General features: G+C 53.8%; 8 protein-coding genes across 8 annotated transcripts; 4 read left to right on the top strand and 4 right to left on the bottom strand.

The window, feature by feature from the left end:
- Positions 1-558: 558 nt before the first annotated feature.
- On the top strand, positions 559-1071 carry HMPREF1541_08760 (uncharacterized protein; the record flags this gene model as incomplete). The annotated part of the gene is made up of 1 exon (XM_008723078.1): positions 559-1071. The coding sequence occupies one exon, from the start codon at positions 559-561 to the stop codon at positions 1069-1071; it is 513 nt and encodes a 170-aa protein (XP_008721300.1).
- Positions 1072-1702: 631 nt separating this feature from the next.
- HMPREF1541_08759 (uncharacterized protein) lies at positions 1703-2789 on the top strand (the record flags this gene model as incomplete). The annotated part of the gene is made up of 2 exons (XM_008723077.1): positions 1703-1754; positions 1858-2789. The coding sequence occupies 2 exons, from the start codon at positions 1703-1705 to the stop codon at positions 2787-2789; spliced, it is 984 nt and encodes a 327-aa protein (XP_008721299.1).
- A 3771-nt stretch (positions 2790-6560) lies between these two features.
- Positions 6561-7415, bottom strand: HMPREF1541_08758 (uncharacterized protein; the record flags this gene model as incomplete). The annotated part of the gene is made up of 1 exon (XM_008723076.1): positions 6561-7415. One exon carries the CDS (start codon positions 7413-7415, stop codon positions 6561-6563), a length of 855 nt encoding a protein of 284 aa, XP_008721298.1.
- A 1337-nt stretch (positions 7416-8752) lies between these two features.
- HMPREF1541_08757 (uncharacterized protein) lies at positions 8753-10232 on the bottom strand (the record flags this gene model as incomplete). Its single annotated transcript, XM_008723075.1, has 2 exons — positions 8753-9641; positions 9694-10232. 2 exons carry the CDS (start codon positions 10230-10232, stop codon positions 8753-8755), a joined length of 1428 nt encoding a protein of 475 aa, XP_008721297.1.
- A 397-nt stretch (positions 10233-10629) lies between these two features.
- Positions 10630-12006, top strand: HMPREF1541_08756 (uncharacterized protein; the record flags this gene model as incomplete). The annotated part of the gene is made up of 3 exons (XM_008723074.1): positions 10630-10738; positions 10790-10907; positions 10959-12006. The coding sequence occupies 3 exons, from the start codon at positions 10630-10632 to the stop codon at positions 12004-12006; spliced, it is 1275 nt and encodes a 424-aa protein (XP_008721296.1).
- A 127-nt stretch (positions 12007-12133) lies between these two features.
- HMPREF1541_08755 (uncharacterized protein) lies at positions 12134-12760 on the bottom strand (the record flags this gene model as incomplete). Its single annotated transcript, XM_008723073.1, has 1 exon — positions 12134-12760. One exon carries the CDS (start codon positions 12758-12760, stop codon positions 12134-12136), a length of 627 nt encoding a protein of 208 aa, XP_008721295.1.
- Positions 12761-13345: 585 nt separating this feature from the next.
- HMPREF1541_08754 (uncharacterized protein) lies at positions 13346-14356 on the top strand (the record flags this gene model as incomplete). Its single annotated transcript, XM_008723072.1, has 1 exon — positions 13346-14356. One exon carries the CDS (start codon positions 13346-13348, stop codon positions 14354-14356), a length of 1011 nt encoding a protein of 336 aa, XP_008721294.1.
- Positions 14357-14606: 250 nt separating this feature from the next.
- HMPREF1541_08753 (uncharacterized protein) lies at positions 14607-19708 on the bottom strand (the record flags this gene model as incomplete). Its single annotated transcript, XM_008723071.1, has 3 exons — positions 14607-18041; positions 18086-18178; positions 18227-19708. 3 exons carry the CDS (start codon positions 19706-19708, stop codon positions 14607-14609), a joined length of 5010 nt encoding a protein of 1669 aa, XP_008721293.1.
- Between the last annotated feature and the right edge of the window lie 836 nt (positions 19709-20544).

Here is a 20544-nt window from a genome sequence, read left to right as displayed (position 1 = left end):
GTCTCAATTTCGCCATCCACTGAAGCTGGGCCTTTCGGCACTTGTCGAGTCCGCATCTCCTTGACCATTCGAGCCTGGTTTGGACGAGTTTCATACCGTCTGAGATCGCATGCCAAAGGCGGAGTCGCGACAAGCCGCACCCAACCCATGTCGACTCACCTCCATCATTTACTGAGCCCGCTTCCCTGATTCGTGCACTGGTTCCTTTTCTACGACAGGCCAGCGGTGTGAGCATCAGCCCATATCCCATCGCGTTGCAGCTCTTGGTGCAGTAGTTGACTTCTTATTCTATCCAGCCTACATCAGTTCAGTGTTTAATGCTGTAAACGAGCGCGTTGCCTTCAGCAAGCAGCTTCCCGTCTTCGGCCCTCGATACTTCGCCTCCGCTTGCCATTTACTTTTGGTACCACCACCACTACTTCCACCACCACCACCACGACACCTTTTTTCCGCCCACCTTCACCAGCGGCGATCCCCCCGCCATCCGCCATCCTGGATCACTACAGCTATTCCAACTCGGCGGAAGTCGGCCTAATGAACTACCCTCATCACCACAGCATGACCAGTGCGGGTATGCAGCCGACCTCCGCCTCCATCAGTCTCCCACCCATCAGCAGTATAGACTTCCGTACACAGCAGGCGCATCACGCCTCACCAGATGTCCTACAGCCCATGCCACCACCGCAGCCGCCTCGACAACTGCCACCGCTTCCTCATCAGCAGCACTACTACAATGGCGGCAGGACCATTCCTCACCAGCCCGAGTACGTTCAGCAGCGCGCCATCTATCCCGGCATGCAGGTCGCATCTCCATACCAACTTGTTTCGAGTCGCATTCCCTTGCCCTCGACCACCGATCCCAGTCTAATTGTGGCGGCGCCCGCGAGACACAAGACCAAGGAAGTTAAGAGACGGACCAAAACCGGATGCTTAACCTGTCGAAAACGACGCATCAAGGTAAGCCGTGAGATCCAAATTCCACCTACCCTTGTGTTTGCATTTGCCTGGGCGGGAGATCAGCCTTGCCCGAGGGTCTGCAGCATTTGCGTGGCCACTGCAGTGGGCGAGTGACACATGACACCCGAAGGGCATCGCTCCAGGCGGCGGGCTGCGGGCGGCGGGCGGCGGGTGCAACAATTGGCGGGCTCCACAGGCGCTCGCGTGGCGCTACGGCAGCCGCTGATCTGCGCCCGTCACACCCCGAAGCTTTTTTATCTCGCCCTCCCCCTTCGAATTTGTTCCCTAACCGACAACGGAAACTCTTCTCCGACCGTCGCCAGCCTCTCCCCTGTGACACAATTATTGTCAATTCATCACCGCCGCTCCACGTGAGGGAGCCCGTCACCGCCTCACTCACTTGCTGCTAGCCCGTAGCCTGCTATCTTCTTGTCCTCGCGCTAACCTCTTTTTTCCTCCACAGTGCGACGAAGGCCGACCAGAGTGCCGGAATTGTCAGAAGTCGAAGCGCGCCTGTATGGGATACGACCCGGTCTTCAGCAACCAGGTCCCTCAGTCTATTGCCCCCTCGCAGCAATCTAATCCCCACAACCCGGCAGCGACGACTGCCACCACTCAGCCACAACATTATCAGACCAGCAGCCCGTCGAGTCATAGCCATACTTCCTTGCCCTCGTCGACGCCGCAGGATTTCAGCTTCTCCAAGCCGCCAGACCTGCTGCCCACTCTCAATCAACCCTACAGGATGGACAATACCGGCCACGCCGGTATGCACACATATTCCTCCGCGGGTCGCCGTGAGTCCTCTCATCAACATTGGGTATTGAATCGTACTCTTTCTGACAACCATTGGCGACCAACAGTTGCATGACTAACATGATTCCCCTTTGTCCTATTTAGCTAGCAGCAGACGCACTATAGAAGAAGTCTGCACCATTCCCGGTACCAAGGTCCCTGCCATTCCCGCCATCCCGCCTGACTCTGTACCCAACCTGGAATCTATCCGCAAGGTCTACGATGTCGCCTTTGCACCCGGGCTCGATAAGTTCCTCGAGTCCAATACCCATTGGTATGCCACCTACGGCTTTGACCTGCTGGCGAGCAACCGTAATCTCCTGGGGCTGATGCTCGCCTACCTCACACTTGTGAGCTCTCACCATGACGCACCGGTCAATACCAATCCCACCCTAGTCAGCCAGGAGGCGCGCGTCACATGGGCCATGCTTTCACTCTGCGTGCGCGCGGAGAACACGGCCCCCGCTGCTGGCGACGAAGCAGACAAGCTCGCTCGACGCTTCCGCACCGTCGAGTCTCTTTTGACTGGCGAGCCTCTTACCAACACCGCCGCTTCGATGTCCGAGTTCATTCACCAGGAACCAGAGCCACAGGCTATTGCCGAGGCGGAGGCCGAAGCCGAAGCCCGAGCTAAAGAGGCTGAGCAAGATGCCCAGCGCCCACCCTTTGCGCGACAAGTGGCACGCCGCGGCTCCGAGTTCTGGGCCATCCTAGAAGGCATCGCCACCGCGCAGGGCCGCGGTACGCTGGGCGCGCCGGATATCAAGGCCTCGATTGCGCAGATCAAGGGTTTGCTGGACGGGAAAGAGAACCGGGACGTCCTGTACGCTGCACTGCTCCTGGGCTGGGGCATCAACGGGGATCCGAGTGCAGAGCGAGAACTGGGGCGGCGGTTTTTAATTAATCAGGCGGGCGGGAGGGCCACGGACGCGGTCAGTGCGACTTTGTGCGGCATGTGCCTGCGGGCGCTGGAGACGGAAAGTAATGTTGAAGGGTCCGGTCTCAGCGGTCACGGTGGTGCCAGCGGTGGTGTTTGACACGTTGATGCGCTGTTTGAATTCATAATGTCTTGAATTTTATTGGTACTGAAGCATGGCATAATGTGGGCGAATGGAAGGATAAAGCTGAAGCAGCATGAAATGGGCGTTCGCAAGAGAATCGGGAGATTGGCATTTTTTACCACCACCACCACCACCACCACCACCACCGTCACCACCAACTTTGGGTTTTTCACAACAAGCATATTTCCTTACGAATCGAATCCGACTCATCTTTGACGTTTTTACTCATCATACGCAACATATTCCCCCCAAATTCAGTGTTACGAAATTTGCAATACCTAAGAGCATGCAGACGACGACGACGCAGAATACGGTTTGCACAATACACACAACACAAGACATACGCGCACACAGAGACAGCATCCTAAGCATTTGTCGTTGGCTTTGCGAGCAAGAAGTGATACCCCCCCCCCCCCGCCACCTTTTTCGAACGAAACAATAGCGATGAGAACTATTGAGATCAGCGCCTTAGTACAGCCCACGTATGTCGCGGGCGAGACATTTTTATAGTTGGTAGTATAGATTATTGAGATCGAGAACTGAGCCATGAGAATGAGAATGGATACGAGTGTGAGAGAAAGTTCGCTCGCAAGCATTGAGATTATCTGCCAGTACACTTACTTTGTTATTATTGACGAGCCTACTGGTGTCTGTTGCCCCATGCGAACTGAAGGCCGCCTGCCTTGAATCTACTGACTGATAAGTCTCTAACCGGCTCTATACCAATGACTCCTCATGCATCTTTTCTTTTCCTGATCTGTGCAGTCCTGAGGCACAGCCCGTGGGCATACAGTCTCTGGTCTCTGCTCAACCCCTGCGGGCACAAAGATCCATTGCCAATCCATCAGTACCAGTCCCCGGAACACCGGGGACTGCGAAGGAAGACCCGGAAATTATTTCCAGGCGGCTTGATGGTAGCAAGGCAGGTGGCGTACTTGCGACGAATCGTATACCACGATGGTGCCAAGTGATGCACAAGAAAGCATAAACTGGTGCCTAAATCATCCTAGTAGGAGTTGAGTCAGTGATCAAGCAGGTACACAATTCGTCAAGCCAACTGAGGATTGGTATACTTGCTTCTCCGGATGCTGGCGGCGTACAGAGCACAGACACCCATCGTGCGACATCTGAATCAGGTAGCTGTGATAAGACGGACGCTGTGCAATGATCTGCTGTATGTACTTGTGACACGATTCGCGAATGTACCTGTTACACGGCGCACGAGGCAGTAGCTGTCAAATCTCCGAGATGGAGCCAAGGCGTTTGGGTGGTGTGTCTTGTGCTCCAGTCGCCGCTTTTGGCTTGTATGTTGTATTTGACTCTGCCCGCCGGAATGTTTGCGGAAGCCTTCAATGGAGCTCCACGTACGCTGAGAGGAGCATTTTCAACCCCAGTCTTGAACACGGGCGGATCAAAGACATGGGCCGCAGCAGGCATGTGAGACGCCACGGTCAAGCATAGTTTCGGACCGCATATGAGTTCCATCAGGCATCCATCAATGCGCATAATATAGGCCGAAGACCAAGTCCAAGGGCCCATAACGGTTGAGGTTTTCGAGCGAAGTTGTACCTTAACTCGACGGCCCCCATGCGACTCTGGCTCGTATTCGACCCTGGCAATGCGCATGCGAAGTCGCTCGGTTACCAAACGAGCTGCCGTTGCAAGGGTTGATCCTGACGGTCAAGATCGAGTGGTGGCTGCCCGGCTCGGAGCAAGATTGAAGGTAGCAAGGTACTACGTACCCTGTACAATCGTAAGCCATAGCGCTGTCATTTGCTTCATGGTTTCACCTTCGCCCACTGATGACCGAAGTCAAAGTCCTCGGTTTGGAACATCAAGCAAGCGAGGCCGGGGAAGGATTGTGGCACCTACAAGGATGCAACGTAGATGCGAGTCGAAACGAGTCGAGTGGACCTGGGTAAGGACCAGGGTTGCTCGGACCGCTCAGAATTTTCTGGACCCTCCAGGCGCTCCACCGCCGCCAGGTGATGCTGGCCATGCAAAGAAACGATGAGGTTGATTATGCGCCGACGTCAAAGTTGAGGGGCCACATGTTGTTCACTGCGTGTTTGACAGGCGATCCCACGTGAATAGCTCGCTTAGAGGTTTTGACAGGTGTCGGGATGGGCCTCGCACACTCAAATGCAGCGTAAATCTGCTCCGTAGCCACGTCGATCTGGACGCTCTCCCGCAGCTCCCGCTTCGAAATTGAAGCAGGCATTCAGATCTTCCGAAAGTTTGTTTGCCTCCTCGCAGGCGTCAAAGGTTAATGCATTCGGTTCGGACTTCGATGTTTGTTCCTCATTTTGGTAGGAGCCCTACCACAGAAACCCAGTATCCAAGCCGCCTATGCCCACGGTCTGTCAGCAAGGGGTCGAGTCGAGTCGAGTAAGGGCCGATGACGTTGGGAGTAACAGCTTGTACACAGTCCTGCTGACAAAGTCTCGACACTCGGTGCTGTCGTGCCAATGATGATTAGCTCTTCGTCTCCAGATGGCCAACAACACTGCCGAGCTCCACGCAGGATTACGCCATCGATCATTTGTGGTTGACATTCAGGATCGATGTACCGTATAATCGTGTCTCTGTAGATGCAAGCACGACTCAGTCACTGCGTCTGCGAGTCAGGGTCTCTCCCCAGGCCGTACCGTGCAGTTCTAACTTCTTTGACTGATTTAGCGTATCGAGGAATGCAGCAGCGAAGTGCGCGTACTACACCCAGCCAAGATGCCCGTCGTATGGATATGCAATGCTGGACACTTCCTATGCATGCTTCTGTGACTGGGTGACTAGGTGGATGAAGCTCTGCGAGTACCCTATAGCGTGAGTCTCAGGTCACGAGACGGCAGCGACAAGTCATGTATTTGGAAGCAAGGACGAGCTGCAGTTGACAGAGTCCGCTAGGCTACGCGCGAAGAAGGAGCGAACGACGACCATGGCCCAATCATACCGCGATCCAAGCAGGAGCGATTGCTGGACTCGTTGCGCGCCTGACTGCGCAACATGCTCAGTCGACGCGCGCACCTATCCTTAGATCTGAACGATTTGTACAGGAACAATGAGGAAAAGCTGAGACGTGATCAAGGGCTTCGGGCGTGTTGGTATAGTGGCTACCTCAATCTAAAATAAATCCCTTTCAACGACCATCTTGCATAAAGCATCCTGCTAGCCGGTTCCTAGTCAAACCGCCCACTCGACGACTAGGTAGCGGGAGACCAACGACACAGATAATGCCTTTCAATACTCTGCCCCATTCCAAATTCTAGTTCGCACCTGCAGACTAGCCTTCTCGTCTACATCATTGCGGGCTCTGATACCCTGCCCTTCTGCCTTGATAAGTCTTCCAAAGAGTCAGATATCCAGGTCACTTGTCACTTGACGCGCCGCACTGATCCAGACTGCTAGTACTGGTTCATTCGGACACGAATGACCGCATTGTAGCCCGTTCGGGCCGGCTCTGAGCCGTAATTCAAGACACTGGACCCCAGGGTCGTGTGTATGAGGACCCGCTCGTGGTGTGCGACGCCGGTGCTGAGACTATGATCAGAAAAGTCTTTGCTCTCGGGCATTGCGCATGTCGACCTCGCACTCAGACTGAGAGCCAAATCAGCCGAAATCGCAGAACCAGCAGCGGCTGTTGTCTCTGGCTGTCAACAGTTTCTTGAAGCTCGGCTCCTGACAGTCGCGGGGCCGTCAGCTTTGTCCCCTGTTCGTCTCATAGAACCCTCCTAGGTCGTGGATGACCATTCAATCGTCCGTTTCCAGCTGTTTCGCGCTGACAATGCGTTTGCCGCCCATTTCCTTTATTTTTGCGAGAAGAACACCTTCTTGATGCATGCCGACGATTTCACTCGCGCCACCAATGCTTCGAGTATTGATCAAGATGTTCGGCACGGTCCGTCGACCAGTCAAAGAGGCCAGCAGATCTTGCATTTTCCGGCCGAGTGTCACATCGCCCATGCTGTCGACATCTGCATCCTCATCCTCATCGCCATGCGGTGTCTTATGCTTGGGTATCGGCTGAGTCATCTCATCGAGCTCAACCACGTACGGAGCCGGCTTGATATCGTACATGTGGAGTAGCAGCTGTTTGGCGCGTTTTGAATGTGGACAGTATGTTTTGCTGAAGATTATAATGGGCGACCTCTTGAGAATTTGCTGAAGCTCTTCACGTGCCATCTCCTCGCCTGGATCGGATGCAGCTTCGGTCTTGATCTCGTCCAAGTCCTCGGTCTCGGCAACTGGATATTTCGGCTTCTCCTTGGGCGCTTGCTGGAAGGGCGACTGTCTCGGGTTGGGCATACTCTTGCGTCCAGCGACCGGTATCTCGTCGTTCACGTTGCCTGTGGTTCCCGAGGGCAGCTCTGTTCCATCTTTGCGATCGTCAAGTATTTGCTGCAGCTTATCATTCGTCTGCGCCAACAGATCTTCGTCACTAATGTCACCAGCTAGGACACTATGTTTGCGGTGAAGGGCTGCTTCAGTCTTGCCACGAAAATCAGTGCCTTTATCCGCCTCTGACGAGAAGAACAGAATATAGCATAGTACAACGCCCGCGACGAGCAGAATGATCTGCGTTCGGCGGGTGCGAGGAGAAGCCATGTCTCTGCAATGGGGGCTGCCGAGGCGGGGTTTTGAGGTGAGTGCGCAGGCAGTATGGTGCGCCCAATGTGGACGCAGGCGTCGAGCTGAAGCGCTATGTAGACGGCAGTGGACCAGATGTCTTATTGCATATCAACGGGCCTGCTAAATCGAAGTTCGAAAGAGGTGGAGGATCGCAGCAAGAATATCGATCAGGCTGGACTTTGGCGGCGAATGATGGAGCTTGGTCTTTCTGGGGTTATCACTGCTGATGATTCTGGAATGCGCCTCAACGAATATACACTCAAGTATGTATAGATGGGCAATAGAATGGGTGATCAGAGGGGGAGGAATGAGTACAAGGAGTGGTCTGGAGTTGGCCGTGCCTGGCAGACTCGACATCGGCTCCTGCCTCGCGAATAATGATACAGTTCAAGGAGAGCGCGACGGGTAAGAATGAGCCGCCGAGATTACCTGCTTATGTTATATTGAAGGGGTTGCTTTTAGTTTCGCAGACAGCCCAAATGATCTGGCAACCAATTAGTCGATAGTAGCGGAGGCTAAAAGGTTGGAAGCGTAGAGCAGACGAACGAGGGCGCGGCGCTAGGAAGGTCGAATTGGCGGGGAGGACCAGGCCTAGAAACAGGACGCCTGGCTAGATCCCTCCTCAGTTTCTACTTGTGGCATACAAGCACGACGGCTGGATGCTCTGTGGCTCGCGTTCCTGCATTAGTTACTCCGTACGTGCCCACATGAGCTTTCAGTAGCCTCAGAAGCTCCAGCAACATCACTTTCACTACGTGTGGTAACAAGACCTCGTTCCAGCAAAGCGACCTGACCGGTGACCACATGATACTCTACCAAGACGGCTACAGCGGCGAGCAAGGCAATTAACCGTGGACCAGCTCCACTCTTTAATTCTAACTGCCCTACCCGTTTGTAGCATGAGATCGCCCGGGTTCTATCCTCCATGCTTATTGTTAGAAAATCGACCCCAAAACATCAAACACCCCCAGGAAGTCAGGTCGTCGTCAACGGGACGATTGCCGATTCTTCCGTGTATTGTTCCTACCGCAATCTTATGAAAATTTCGGGAATGGCTAGTTTTGAACGGCAATTGTTTTGGTACAAGTACGCCTTGTCAACCTGGGAAGCATGACTCAAGGCAATGGAAGGCAATTCGGCTTTTCCCCATGTCCGCATTGTGTAGCAGTGGCCGCCCGAGTCGCCAAGTCTGGTAGACTGTGTGCTAAGTAGGTAGTAACGTCGCCAGCCAACGCCTCGCTATTATTATTCAGATATCGTGTCATCATATCGGCAGTCCTGTCACCACGCCCTCTTGAGAAGGAACCATCGTCTCACGCCATAAGACCTCCGAGCACCACCTTTTGTACACTCATTAGCTCCTTCTTGGCATTGTCACGCGACGCGGTCTCAAATTCCTTCAAGATACCCCCGACCATCACCTTGCGTATACGGGCATCCACCTTTGTAAACATCTCACTCAGAGCAGGCGTGCATGTATCAGGTGCTCCAAGGAGTTGGAGCAGACGTTGGTAAACATCGATCAAAACCTCGCAGAGAGTCGCAAAGACCGTGTAAAAGTCCGGCGCGAAAGGCAGTGGAGGCGTGATGAGATGTGTATAAGGGCCTTCATTCGATGCTAAAGTCGAGTTGGGCCCATCATGCGGGCCTGGTAGGGGAAAGGCTGACGTCGTTGGGAAGCTCGCGGCACCTGGCGCCGTTGCACTGGATAGAGGCAGCTGTGTTGAAGACAATGAGAAACCGGATGTACTGTATCCACCGTCTATCGAGCTCTGATGCGCATGACCGGATCCAGGCTCAGGCATCGCAGGTGCTGATATCGTCTGCGTCAATTCCGGCCCAATCGCACCGCTCGATTTTCGTGGCCTGGTTGTCGACCTTTTGAACATTTGTGGTAGCCGTGCTCGACTCAGAGAGCTGGCTGCACTGCCATCCGTCGGGTGGTGCTGTGTGTAGGCGTCGAACTCCATTAGGAGGGCATTGAGACTTTTGAGATACTCTTGGGCGATCGCCCCGTGCTGTCCCGCGGTGTGAGAGGGGTGAGGGGCTGGGTGGACATCGATCACAGCCGGAATAGACATGCCCAAGATCATGTAATTCGTGGCTCGTCGCACGAGACGATTCGGTGTGTAAGAAGGAAGTTTGCTGATGTCCGTCTGTGAGAACTTGATCGTGTTGAACCAGAACGTCCGGCCTTCGTGTCTGCAAGACTAGTCAGTTGTTGTCTACGAAACCTGGTGGAGATAACTCTTACGCTTTGCGCATGTAATCCAGTGTAGCCATCCTCTTGCTTGACATGTCATGGATGTGCTGATACATCGTATTGGGATTCGTCGATACCGATATCACTGGGTTGTAGACAGCGGAACCATTAATCGGGGGGACCTTTGGTATATCACTCTGCACGTATTTGTATTGCGGCTTCTGCCCTAGATCGCTCGCACTGAGCGCCGGCACTCCATACATGGCCGTAGATGGTTGTGGATCGGTTGATTGAAAGTTCGCAAGGGCACCATCGCTCGTTTTTCTGGCTGCCACCTCGCTTTGTGCGATGGCGTTTAAAGATGTCGGTCCGTCAGGGGCAGTGATCCCCCGCTGAACGGGCGGGCGCGCTCTGGACTTAGAAGCTCTAAGTGTAGCCACACCAGTTGGATCGATCGATTCGGAGGAGGGCCGTGGCTTGTGTTTGCGGGAAGGGGAGCGCCCAAACTTCGAGAACAGGCTGTTCGCTGTGCCAGGGGTGGGAATATCGTTGCGTTCTCTGGATTCAGCCATGACTTCTGCATTGGCCATGCTTGTCTGCATTCACCTGAAGCCGCGGCCTGCCGCGCTGCGAAGGGAAGGTACAGGCTCAATTGAACCGATCGGCCCAGGGGCTCTTGTGATAGTACTGTAGTGGGTGCGTCAGGCTGGCCTTGAGACTCTCTACAAGGACTTGGGTATCTGCAAGAGGAGCATTTTGGGTTGGCATGGAGAGAAATGATTGGAGAGACGTGCACCGCAAAGTCGCAGAATTCAGGGGCACTGCCATCATGCCGCGCCCCTTGCAGGTCACTACACCTAACTCCCCCACACGGCTTGTTCCTTGCCCCACTACACCACCAGTCGCTGGACTTAGGCTCGTTGAGTCTGCGCATCCTGAAATCTTCCACTCACAAGTGATCCGGTGAAGCCTATCGCGCGTCAAACAATGGGAGATATACCAGAACCTGGCAAGTGGCCGGTTGACCCGCAGCAAGACGTGGAGATCCGGAAAGATCGCCTGTGGGTCGATGGCTGCTTCGATTTCGCCCACCACGGTACAAACTGCATCGGACAATTTTCCCGGACATGATCTGACCGCCTTGCAGGACATGCTGGAGCCTTGCTGCAGGGTCGCCAGCAAGGCAAGGAGCTCTGGTGCGGCATTCACTCCGATGAAGCCATTCTGGAGAACAAAGGGCCCACTGTCATGACCCTGGCTGAGCGGTGCGTCTGTCGCGCCCATATCTGGTAAGCAATTGCTGACCGCAATTGAAGTGTTGCCGCTGTCGAAGCTTGCCGTTGGGTGACCAAGTCTGTCCCACACGCGCCATATGTAACCTCGTTGCCGTGGATTTCCCATTATGGTTGTTGGTTCGTGGTTCACGGCGACGACATCACTTCTGATGCCGGCGGTGAAGACTGCTATCGCTTTGTGAAAGCTGCCGACCGGTTTCTGGTAGTCAAGCGCACGCCAGGCATCTCGACTACAGACCTAGTCGGCCGTATGCTGCTATGCACCAAGACTCACTTCATCAAGTCCTTAACAGACTCGATAGAGGGCAAGGCTGAGCCTACGTTGGGCGAGGCTGACGGTCAGGCTATGCTGCAGAGGATACGCAACTACGCCACTGATGAAACGGGCCTCAATCCAGGGCTTGAGGTATGGACATGGAAGAGCTCCATCGAAGCCAAACTAGATCCGGACGCTACCGACGCTGGAACCTTCGCAAAGCTGGTGGATGGCATTGGACCGAAGCCCGGGCAGCGAGTGGTTTATGTGGACGGCGGTTTTGACCTCTTCTCTTCGGGTCATATTGAGTTCCTCAAGCGAGTCAGCGAGGCCGAGGATGACGGAGCATATGTCATTGCTGGCATCCATGATGACCATGTCATCAACCATTGGAAGGGTCTCAATTACCCGATTATGAACATCTTCGAGCGGGGCCTCTGCGTTTTGCAGTGCAGATTCGTTCATGCGGTAATCTTCGGTGCGCCCTTCGCCCCAGTGCAGGCCTACATTGAGTCGGTACCGACTGGCAGGGTCGATGCTGTCTACCATGGTCCCACGTCATTCATGCCTCTGACGTACGACCCGTACTCGGATGCCAAAGCGTTGGGTCTCTACAGGGAAGCTGAGAATCACGACTTTGCCCACGTCAACGCTGGCGAGATTGTGCTGCGGATTATGAAAGGTAGAGAGGCTTTCGAAGAGCGACAGAAACGCAAAGGCGAAAAAGCAGTCGTCGAAGATGCGGCGCGCAAACAGGAATTACTAGCTGCGCACCGAGCGGCGGCAGAAGGGAAATCCGCCGAAGCGCTATAGACACATAGACTCGTCATAAACTTGCAGTCAACTTTCAATTCGAGTCTATGTCTTGCCCTGAAGCCTGACAACGTTCGCGCTCTCTCTAGTCCCTACTCCCCATCTGCGGCATATTTCGTACTCTTCTTCAGACAAAAGTCCGACAGGGATACTGGTTGTTATAAGTCTGACTTTCAGCGAGTTCGTACTTCTCGGCACCCACTGTGCCCTTGGCCCGCGACTGAACCGGCATTGGGGGCATCCCTCCTTCTCCGAGAACCTGAGCACCCAGTCCCTTCTCACCCTCGAAGAACACCGCCAGACCCTTGCCGCCCTCCTCCTTCACCGCCACCAATTGTTTCGCACCCTCCTCTCCAGCCAACAGTTTTGGGCTCGGTGCAGCCGCACTGCCCATACTCAACAGCCCCACCGCATCTCCTTGAGTTATATACGATGACACCGGATACGCCCGGCGCACATCACGCTTCCAGTAGGGGTTGTCAGCGATATCGGCAGCAGGGATGGTGACTGGGTCGTCGTAGTCTTTGGGATCTAGGGCTCCAGGAGTCGGATTGCGAAAGTGCTTGATCGGAATGCCGTTGCTGCGGTTGGGATCAACCGAAAATACGCGACGGATGGTTTCCCAGATGCCGGTGGAGCCTTGTGTGTATTTCTGGTTGTACGTTAGTAGCTGGAGAGCATGGTCGGCGGGCGCAGCAGAGGCGTCGAGTGGTACCTTCGAGATTGAGATGGCCTGGTTGAAAGGTTTGGCCATCTTGGCCACGGCGAGTGGGCTGCTGCCACTCAGATGATGCTCTCGATAGCTGTAGCAAAAGTCTGAGAGCAAGACTGCGAGATCTTGTTGGTCGTTGCAAGCTGCAGACTGCGAGTTCCCAAGGTCGCAGCTTCCCCGGTTCCAGGCATGAGGTGCAGTTGCAGGCTTGGCGCCTGCTCGTGCCAAGCCACTGGGCCAATCGACGAGTCCGAATGGTTGAATTGCTCAGCGTGTTCCCAGCGAATTGTCTGGGACAGGCGAAGCACTATGAAGCATTCTACATGTTTCTTCTATCAGAATATCCCAGACAAGAGGTACGTACGGTGGAGATATATTCACTAGTGCTCTGTAGCCTCTTCATATTGCTATCTACAGCAGCTTGTACAGGTGAAAGCGTATCTCTCCAGTCAGGGTCCGGTTGATCCCCCGGTGACCGGCAGCTTCGCCGGCCCTTTCCCTACATGATCGCTGATAATGGCCTGTAGTCCTGACGCATAGAACTGATCAATCAAAGACTTGCTTTCAAAAGCTTACGTTCTCTCAGACTCAGACTGCTGCGCGAGAGGACACAGACAGGCACTCGCAATGGCACCGCCCAGAATCCTGCTCCTAGGCACGATTGACTACGCGCAAGATGCCTGGGACTCACTGTCTGCCCATGGCCAACTCGTCACTCCCAAGTCAAGCAACCGAGCCGATTTCTTTGAAGAATGCCGATCTGGAGCGCTTGATGGTGTGGTCGCTGCCTATCGTACGTTTCCATCAGTCGCAATCACAGGCCGCTTCGATGCTGAGCTCTGTAATGCACTGCCCAAGTCCTTGCGCTTCCTTGCTCATTGCGGCGCCGGCTATGACCAGATCGACTCCGAAGCATGCTCGAAACGAGATCCGCCACTTCTTGTGGCCAATGTGCCAGATCCTGTCAACGATGCCACAGCTGACACGGCGATCTTTCTCATGCTTGGCGCCCTCCGAAATTTCAACGAGTGTATGAACAGTTTACGGCGTGGCCACTGGCGAGACAGTCCTGCACCAAGTATGGGTCACGATCCCCAGGGTAAAGTCCTCGGAATTTTGGGCATGGGCGGAATCGGCAGGAATATGAAACGAAAAGCGGAAGCTTTTGGTATGACAACCGTCTACCACAATCGCAACAAGCTGTCGGAGCAGCTGGCGGATGGTGCAGAGTATGTGAGCTTTGAGGAGCTTCTAAAACGAGCCGATGTACTCAGCCTGAATCTGCCCTTGAACCCGCATACGAGGCACATCATTTCAACGCAGCAGTTACAGCTGATGAAGCCAAGCGCTGTCATTGTCAACACAGCGAGAGGCGCGGTGATGGATGAAGCAGCGCTGGTGAAGGCGCTTGACGATGGCACTATAGCTGGCGCCGGGCTGGATGTTTATGAGGACGAGCCAACGATTCATGAAGGCCTTTTGAAAAATGAAAAGGTGGTCTTGCTTCCTCATGTAGGAACGTACACCTTTGAAACGATGCGCAATATGGAGTGTTGGGCGATCGACAACGTCAGACTGGCAGTTACAGAAGGGAAACTGAAGAGCCCGATCGCTGAGCAAAAGGCTCTTGCGCCGTGACGGTGTCCTGGACGTCCAGTTGCCCAGCCGATCTCTTTAGAAGACATAGATCAAGATACATGCTCAAGTTCATTCAATGGTCGGGTTGTTTAGCTTCCCAAGTCCACAGCTATGCTAGACGCTGCTTTCAAAGCCGGCCCCATAAACCTATACCCAAGACGGGCTTATCCAGCCAGAGCATAATCATGGCTCAATATTCCTCGTAGTTTGTCCGCTTTATCCTGACATGACGGCAACGAGGAACTAATAATCAGAGCGTCCCGTCATCAATATCCATATCAAAATCCTCCAGAAAGGGGCTGCTGTTGATCACGCCTCCAAAGGCCACGCCAGTGTTCTCCTGCCCTGCGCCAACCTCTTCCATCAGAACATTTTTGAGCACTGCACTCTTCTCCACGATCATTTGCACCCTCGTGGTCTTTCCATCCACCACCCTCTTCGGCTGCTTGAACGCCCCACCTGGCACTGCACTCTTCTTGGATGGGCTGACGTTGCCGGTCGCCCTGCACACCTTCAATGGCAAGATATCCCCATTCCGCGGCCGGGTCATCACTTGTGGCCCATCCCTAAGCCTCCTAGGCGTCTGCGTCTGTGTGGGCAGAACAGGGAACACGTGGGATGCCTCAACGCTCCCTTCGAGCTCCTTGATCCAGCCCTTCTCGCTCATGATGCGAACTACTCCGGTAAGGATTGCCACCTCGCTCTTCTGCAGCGTGCTCTTACTGCCCACAAGAACAAGCTTGCTTCTTGCTCTCGTCACAGCGACATTGACTCTCCGCCAATCCCTCAGCAGTTCCCCAACCTTGCCCTCATTATTGCTGCGCACGCAACTGAGTAGCACGACCTCCTTATCGCGGCCCTGATATTTGTCGGCAGTGTGCATTTCAACATCGCTGGCGGCGGCGCTGCCGGCATGTGCCTTGATATCGCGTTTCAGCAGGGCGAGTTGCGAGCGGTAGAAGGTGATAACGCCGATGCTGGATGGTGAGACGCCAGACCGGATGAGCACAGTGACGAGTTGAGAAATGAGTGACGACTCGGCGCTGTTGGTAATACGTGCGCCGGCGGCGGTCTCATGACCCGTGTTAGCAGGCGTCAGAGTGTCCGTGTTGAGGAATACGCAGCGGTTGGCTGGGCTGAGGGCATGGCGCAGGAAACATGACGGACCGCTAGTGCAGATTGACTGGGCTGTAGGCGAGCGAACGAGGGTTTCCACATTACCGTGGTGATAGGCGGACAGTCCGCCTTCAAGATCGGGTATGTGAAGGACTCTGGAGGCGACGTTGGCAGTGCCACATTTCAGGCGGTCGCTGTAGACCAGTCGGGAAGATAGAAGCTGGATATCTTCTGCCATGCGGTATTGGTGTTCGAGATTGACGACAGAGGTCGGATGAGCGTCAGACAGGAGCTTGAAGAGACTGACGTTCAGACCGCCCTCCTGTGCAGCTTTGTTCTGAACTAGAGGCGGGAGTTGGTAGTGATCTCCTACCAGGATGAAAGTCTGAGCATGTCGGATCGGTCCGAGACATACTGGTAGCGTGATCTGGGACGCTTCGTCGACTATGCAGTAGTCGAATGTGCGAGCATTGAAGAGGCCATGGTTGATGCCCAAGCATGTAGTAGCCACGACTTTACTGTCGTGCCATGAGCTGTGCAACTCCTCAATAGTCTTCTTCGGTAATCCTGTCAAATCCGCGAATTCCTTGACTTCGGGATGGATCTTGCTGACTGCTCCAATGCGCAAGATCGGAATCCTGTCGTCTTTTATTTTCAGGAGGATATTGTCAACCGCTGTATGAGTATATGACGCCAGGAGGACGGACTTTCCTTGCGAGACCAAGGCTCGGATAATGTGGGCAATTGTGGTGGTTTTGCCGGTACCTGGCATACCTAGTACGAGTGCATAGTCTTTTGCACTGAGCACCTTCTCGATGGCATGCTTCTGGTCCATATTGAGATGCTGTTGTGATGCTGGACCCCCAATGGAATATTTCGGCGTTGATGCCCGGAAAGCCGGTGATACATTGTCAACGATGAGTTGTCTCAGCTCACGTGCTTTGAAAAGATCCTTCTCCATTATGCGAATCAGGTTGTTGCGAGCAGTAGCCATGCCGTTGGCGAACTCGTCTTTGTCAATGCGGTACAGCCGTGTCGACTTGTGATTGCCATCTTGCGTCAGTGGTGTACCGTCCAGCCTTGTTTCCATTAGTCCTGTGAATGCCTGATTTGTCTCAGCATCAAAATCACGCTCTTTACAGTGCGCATTTTGCAATCTGCGATCCACCGCCACGACGACACGCTTCGGTTTGACATTGGTGATGTAGCCGCTGGCGAGATTGAAGTGGCCTTTCTCATCCGAGATAACGATTGGTTCCCCAATGTTGATTTGAGATTCTGTGAAAGAGAAGGCTGGCTCCTGCTTATGCTTGACGAAAGTATACTCGAAACGGTTGATCTTCGAACTTTCCTTGTTCTCTCGGGCAGATCCGGGCTCAATGACAACATTGGCGAAGCATCGGCCGAGAGCTTGACGTTCAGTACTGAGCATAGTCCAGAGCTCTCGTCTGAACCTCATGGTGTCTCGCTCCTCCTTCGTGAGTAGGTCGTCCCACTTGCGAAAGAAATCGGAGTGGGACGGCTTCAGATGAGCAACCATTTCCGTAAATGTCTCTCCGAGACCGCTGCTCTCAGCATCTCCACCATCAATCAGCTTGTGGTAGGTAAAGCACTCGGTCTTCGAATAGCAAGCCTTGCAAAGGTAAGGCTTCTTGAGCATAGGGGGCAGGTCGAGCTTGTCATGAACGTAGCAAGCAAGCTCATTGCGCTCGATGATCATGTGCCTAATCTCGTTGCGTACACTTTCCACTCTAAAAGTCTTCGATGTCTCCATGTAGTATAATACTCCGCAGGTGACATTGACATCGTATCGATCCGAGAGAAGGAGGGTGTAGAGGGCTGTCTGGGCTCGATGCGTCTCAACATTGTCCTTTTTGCCCGTCTTGAGCTCAAGCGGTACGACAAGAGTCTTGGGCGCTCTGACGCCCGGAATCTGCATCGTAGCTTGCACTGTAGCGTCAATGTTGCCCTTCAGGCCATGCATGGGCGACCATACATGTTCCTCGATCTCCAGAAGCTTGTTGATGGCTGTTGGCACAAGCCCACCATTGCGATCCCTAATCGCGGCATCTGATACCGGAGCATCACCAATAAATACGTTCGCCCAGCCAATGAGTTCTGGGGTCTTTCCCAGTAAGTACTCCCGGGCGTTAGCGACGGTCACACCAATCTCGTACAATGCCTCAAGATAGGTAGGCAACAGCTTCTGGATGATTTGATCGAAACTTTCTCTGCTCCAGAGATTCAGGCGCAGTGCTTCTCCGAACATCTCGTGGATTATGTGGCCATATACTTGTGGTGGTGTAGCTCGGCTGGTGGCCTTGACTCGATCTTGCAATGCTGCACGACGAGTACATGTGAAAGAGTCTCCTACCACAGTCGCCGATATGAGATGGTCAGGGTGCAGGATGATCATGTTGTCGGCATCGTCAACGATACACTGCCCAAAACGATCAAATTCGCCAATGATGTGAGCATAAGAGCCCTTGGTGCATCTAGTATCGTACCAGGACTGGCGTAACATGATGATGTACATGTTTTGCGTTCGCTCATCCGTGACTGAGAGCATCTAGGGACGTCAGAGATAGCATACACGCTTTCTGCACAACTCACCTTCTCTGGTCGCATCTTGCCATTAGCCGTTTCATATTGGCGAAGGAAAACGTCCACGATGAGGTATCGCTTGATAGCTCTTGCATTGAATTTCTATTTACTCTATCAGCAAACACGCCGCTAATATCTGGAAGCACATACTTGGCTAGCCGTACCTGCCGTGGGGTTTGCATGATCCAAATCGTCTGCTATTTGGAGCAGGAGGTTGTCATCGTCATCATCACCGTCATCGAAAACGCCATCCAACCCGTCAATGGTAGGGAGCTCGTCCGAGATCTCTGTGGGTGGTTGGGCTGGCTCATGCGGAATGCTCTTTCCTTGAGAGTCAATCTTGGCCACGAGATTTTCCATCTCGTTGGTAAAAGTGTCATCATCTTCGTCAAATACATCAAAATTGTCCTCGAAAACCTGCGAAGACGGCTGCTGAGCAGGATGTTTGTTGGGTTGGACTCCAGGTAGCCGGGTAGCTGCTTGTGACAGTGGCCTTTGGTGGATGTCTTGAGGGCCATCAAAGTTGTTGATAGAGGCAGACACCCTCCGCGATACGGATACTTGAGAAAAGCCCTTCTCTATCTCCTCGAAAAAGTCCAGATCTAGGTCATCGTCGTCGAAGTCATCTGCTACGGCTCCGTCCGTGTGTCCAAGTTCCGGATCCGGTGCGTCAGGATCTCCGTGTTCTGCAGTCTGTTGCAAGTGGCTTCTGAGTTTCGAGGGTGAGCGCGTGGGCGATACTTGGGAGGGCGGCATTTGGGAATGTTTCTCTGGGAGCGGAGAAGAACTTGACGGCTCGTCGTCGGTACGAGCCTGCCTGGCGAGGCTTTCTTGTATCTTCTCCACTAGTATAGTAACTCGCGAGTTCTTGGGCATGTCCCTCGCCAGAATTTCCCTTCGCGAAGCCGCAAAAATGTCCTTTGTGCGACCATGTGAATCGCCAACCTCGACTCTGCGTCTCTTTGGCTTCGATGCAGGCCATTCAACGCCGCAGCTTACGGTCCTTCTCAGCCCACTATCCTTGCTGCCTGTGCTAGGAGTCATAGGCGATGATGGTGGCAGCTGCACAAAGGAAGGCAGGGCGTCGCCATCTGCATTTCTTGAGCCATTTGCATTCATGTACCGCTTCCACAGCTCTTGAGTAGGGTCATTGTTCGGTGTCCTCAAGACTTTGTGCGGCCTGTTCGTGTCTGCTGCAACTACTGGGCCGTCGAAATGCACCGAGCGTTCGAGTTGGGAAGACGCCGGCGAGGAGCTGCGAGCTCGCTTTCGACTTCGTTGCGTTGGCTGAGCAATCGATGCAGACACATCTGAGCTCGTTGGACCGTTCTGCCAATGGACATGATCTCCGGGCGTGCCTAGCGGCGGAGGACAATTGAACGCATCTTCAGTATTTCCAATGAGGTCTTCCAGCTCGATACGAACGCCGGGAGTCGATGGGAACACTTTTCCCCCTACAGGATCGTTTATCGTCGTTTTCGCATCATCTAGGTCATCAGGAGGCAAATAATCGTCTCCTACGATGGTTTCGGCGTTCTCTTTGTCTTCCCGCAATTTGGTTTTACGCTTCGGAGTCGAAACAGCACCAGTCGCGCGGGGTTGCGGTGATGCCGACAAGGGTCCTGATGGCATGTTGAAAGGATTTTAACGAGTCGTCGCAGCTCAGCATCTTCTCAGAAGTGCTCACAGAAACATATGTGAGCACCGAGTACGTTGGCTGACGGAAAAACACACGAAGCATTCTGTTAATGGATGGGGCGCGTCACCATCCACGTCGACGCGCCAACGCGAAATCACGTGTGTGATGAACCCGAGGCTGATGCTTGGCATCCGAGCCTCGTTCGAACTGAGCCTCTGGCTCATCTGCCTCACTTCGAATGCCATTTCATCTCGTGAGCCTCAAGAGCTTCCTTAAGACTTGTGCGTTGGTTCATCCAAAATTCAGAAAGCCCTTCCCCAATCGAACGTTTTTGAGAGGCTCTAGTGCTTCGGTCAAGATCACCCTTGTACTTGCCTGTCAGCCCGCACCAGGCCACTGTGCCGTGCTTCAAGGTAGAAGCGGTGTTCAAGTTCGGTGTGTGTAGACTCTAAGGCCTGCTCTGAGCCGGGAAAGTCTCCTCTCGGAGGCTCCGAAGGAGTCGACTGCCATCCGTTACAGCACCAACATGTCGCCCTTTTGGAGGCCTACATTCCCGAGTAAATTGACTCATCACTCAGAAACCAGCTCCAAGCTCCGAGGTGAGGTAGTCTGCAACATCGACTTGACGAGGCAATCTGGAGTGCTTGACCGCTCAAGCGTGCACTGAGCACATATCAAGCTTGCTTGGTCGTAGGTATTTTCAAGGCAGATTGGAGCGCCAAGGTCACGTGCAAAGCACGTTATAGGCAACTGTGTGCATAATGTCTGAGGAAGATGCAATGGCATCAAGAGAGCTAGATACTCTACAAAGAGTCCCGAGCACTCCTAC

Source organism: Cyphellophora europaea (genome assembly GCF_000365145.1).
Source record: "Cyphellophora europaea CBS 101466 unplaced genomic scaffold supercont1.9, whole genome shotgun sequence".
In the NCBI taxonomy this organism is placed as follows: domain Eukaryota; kingdom Fungi; phylum Ascomycota; class Eurotiomycetes; order Chaetothyriales; family Cyphellophoraceae; genus Cyphellophora; species Cyphellophora europaea.
The sequence above is the reverse complement of the archived record's forward strand: the minus strand, read 5'-3'. Positions and strand labels throughout refer to the sequence as shown.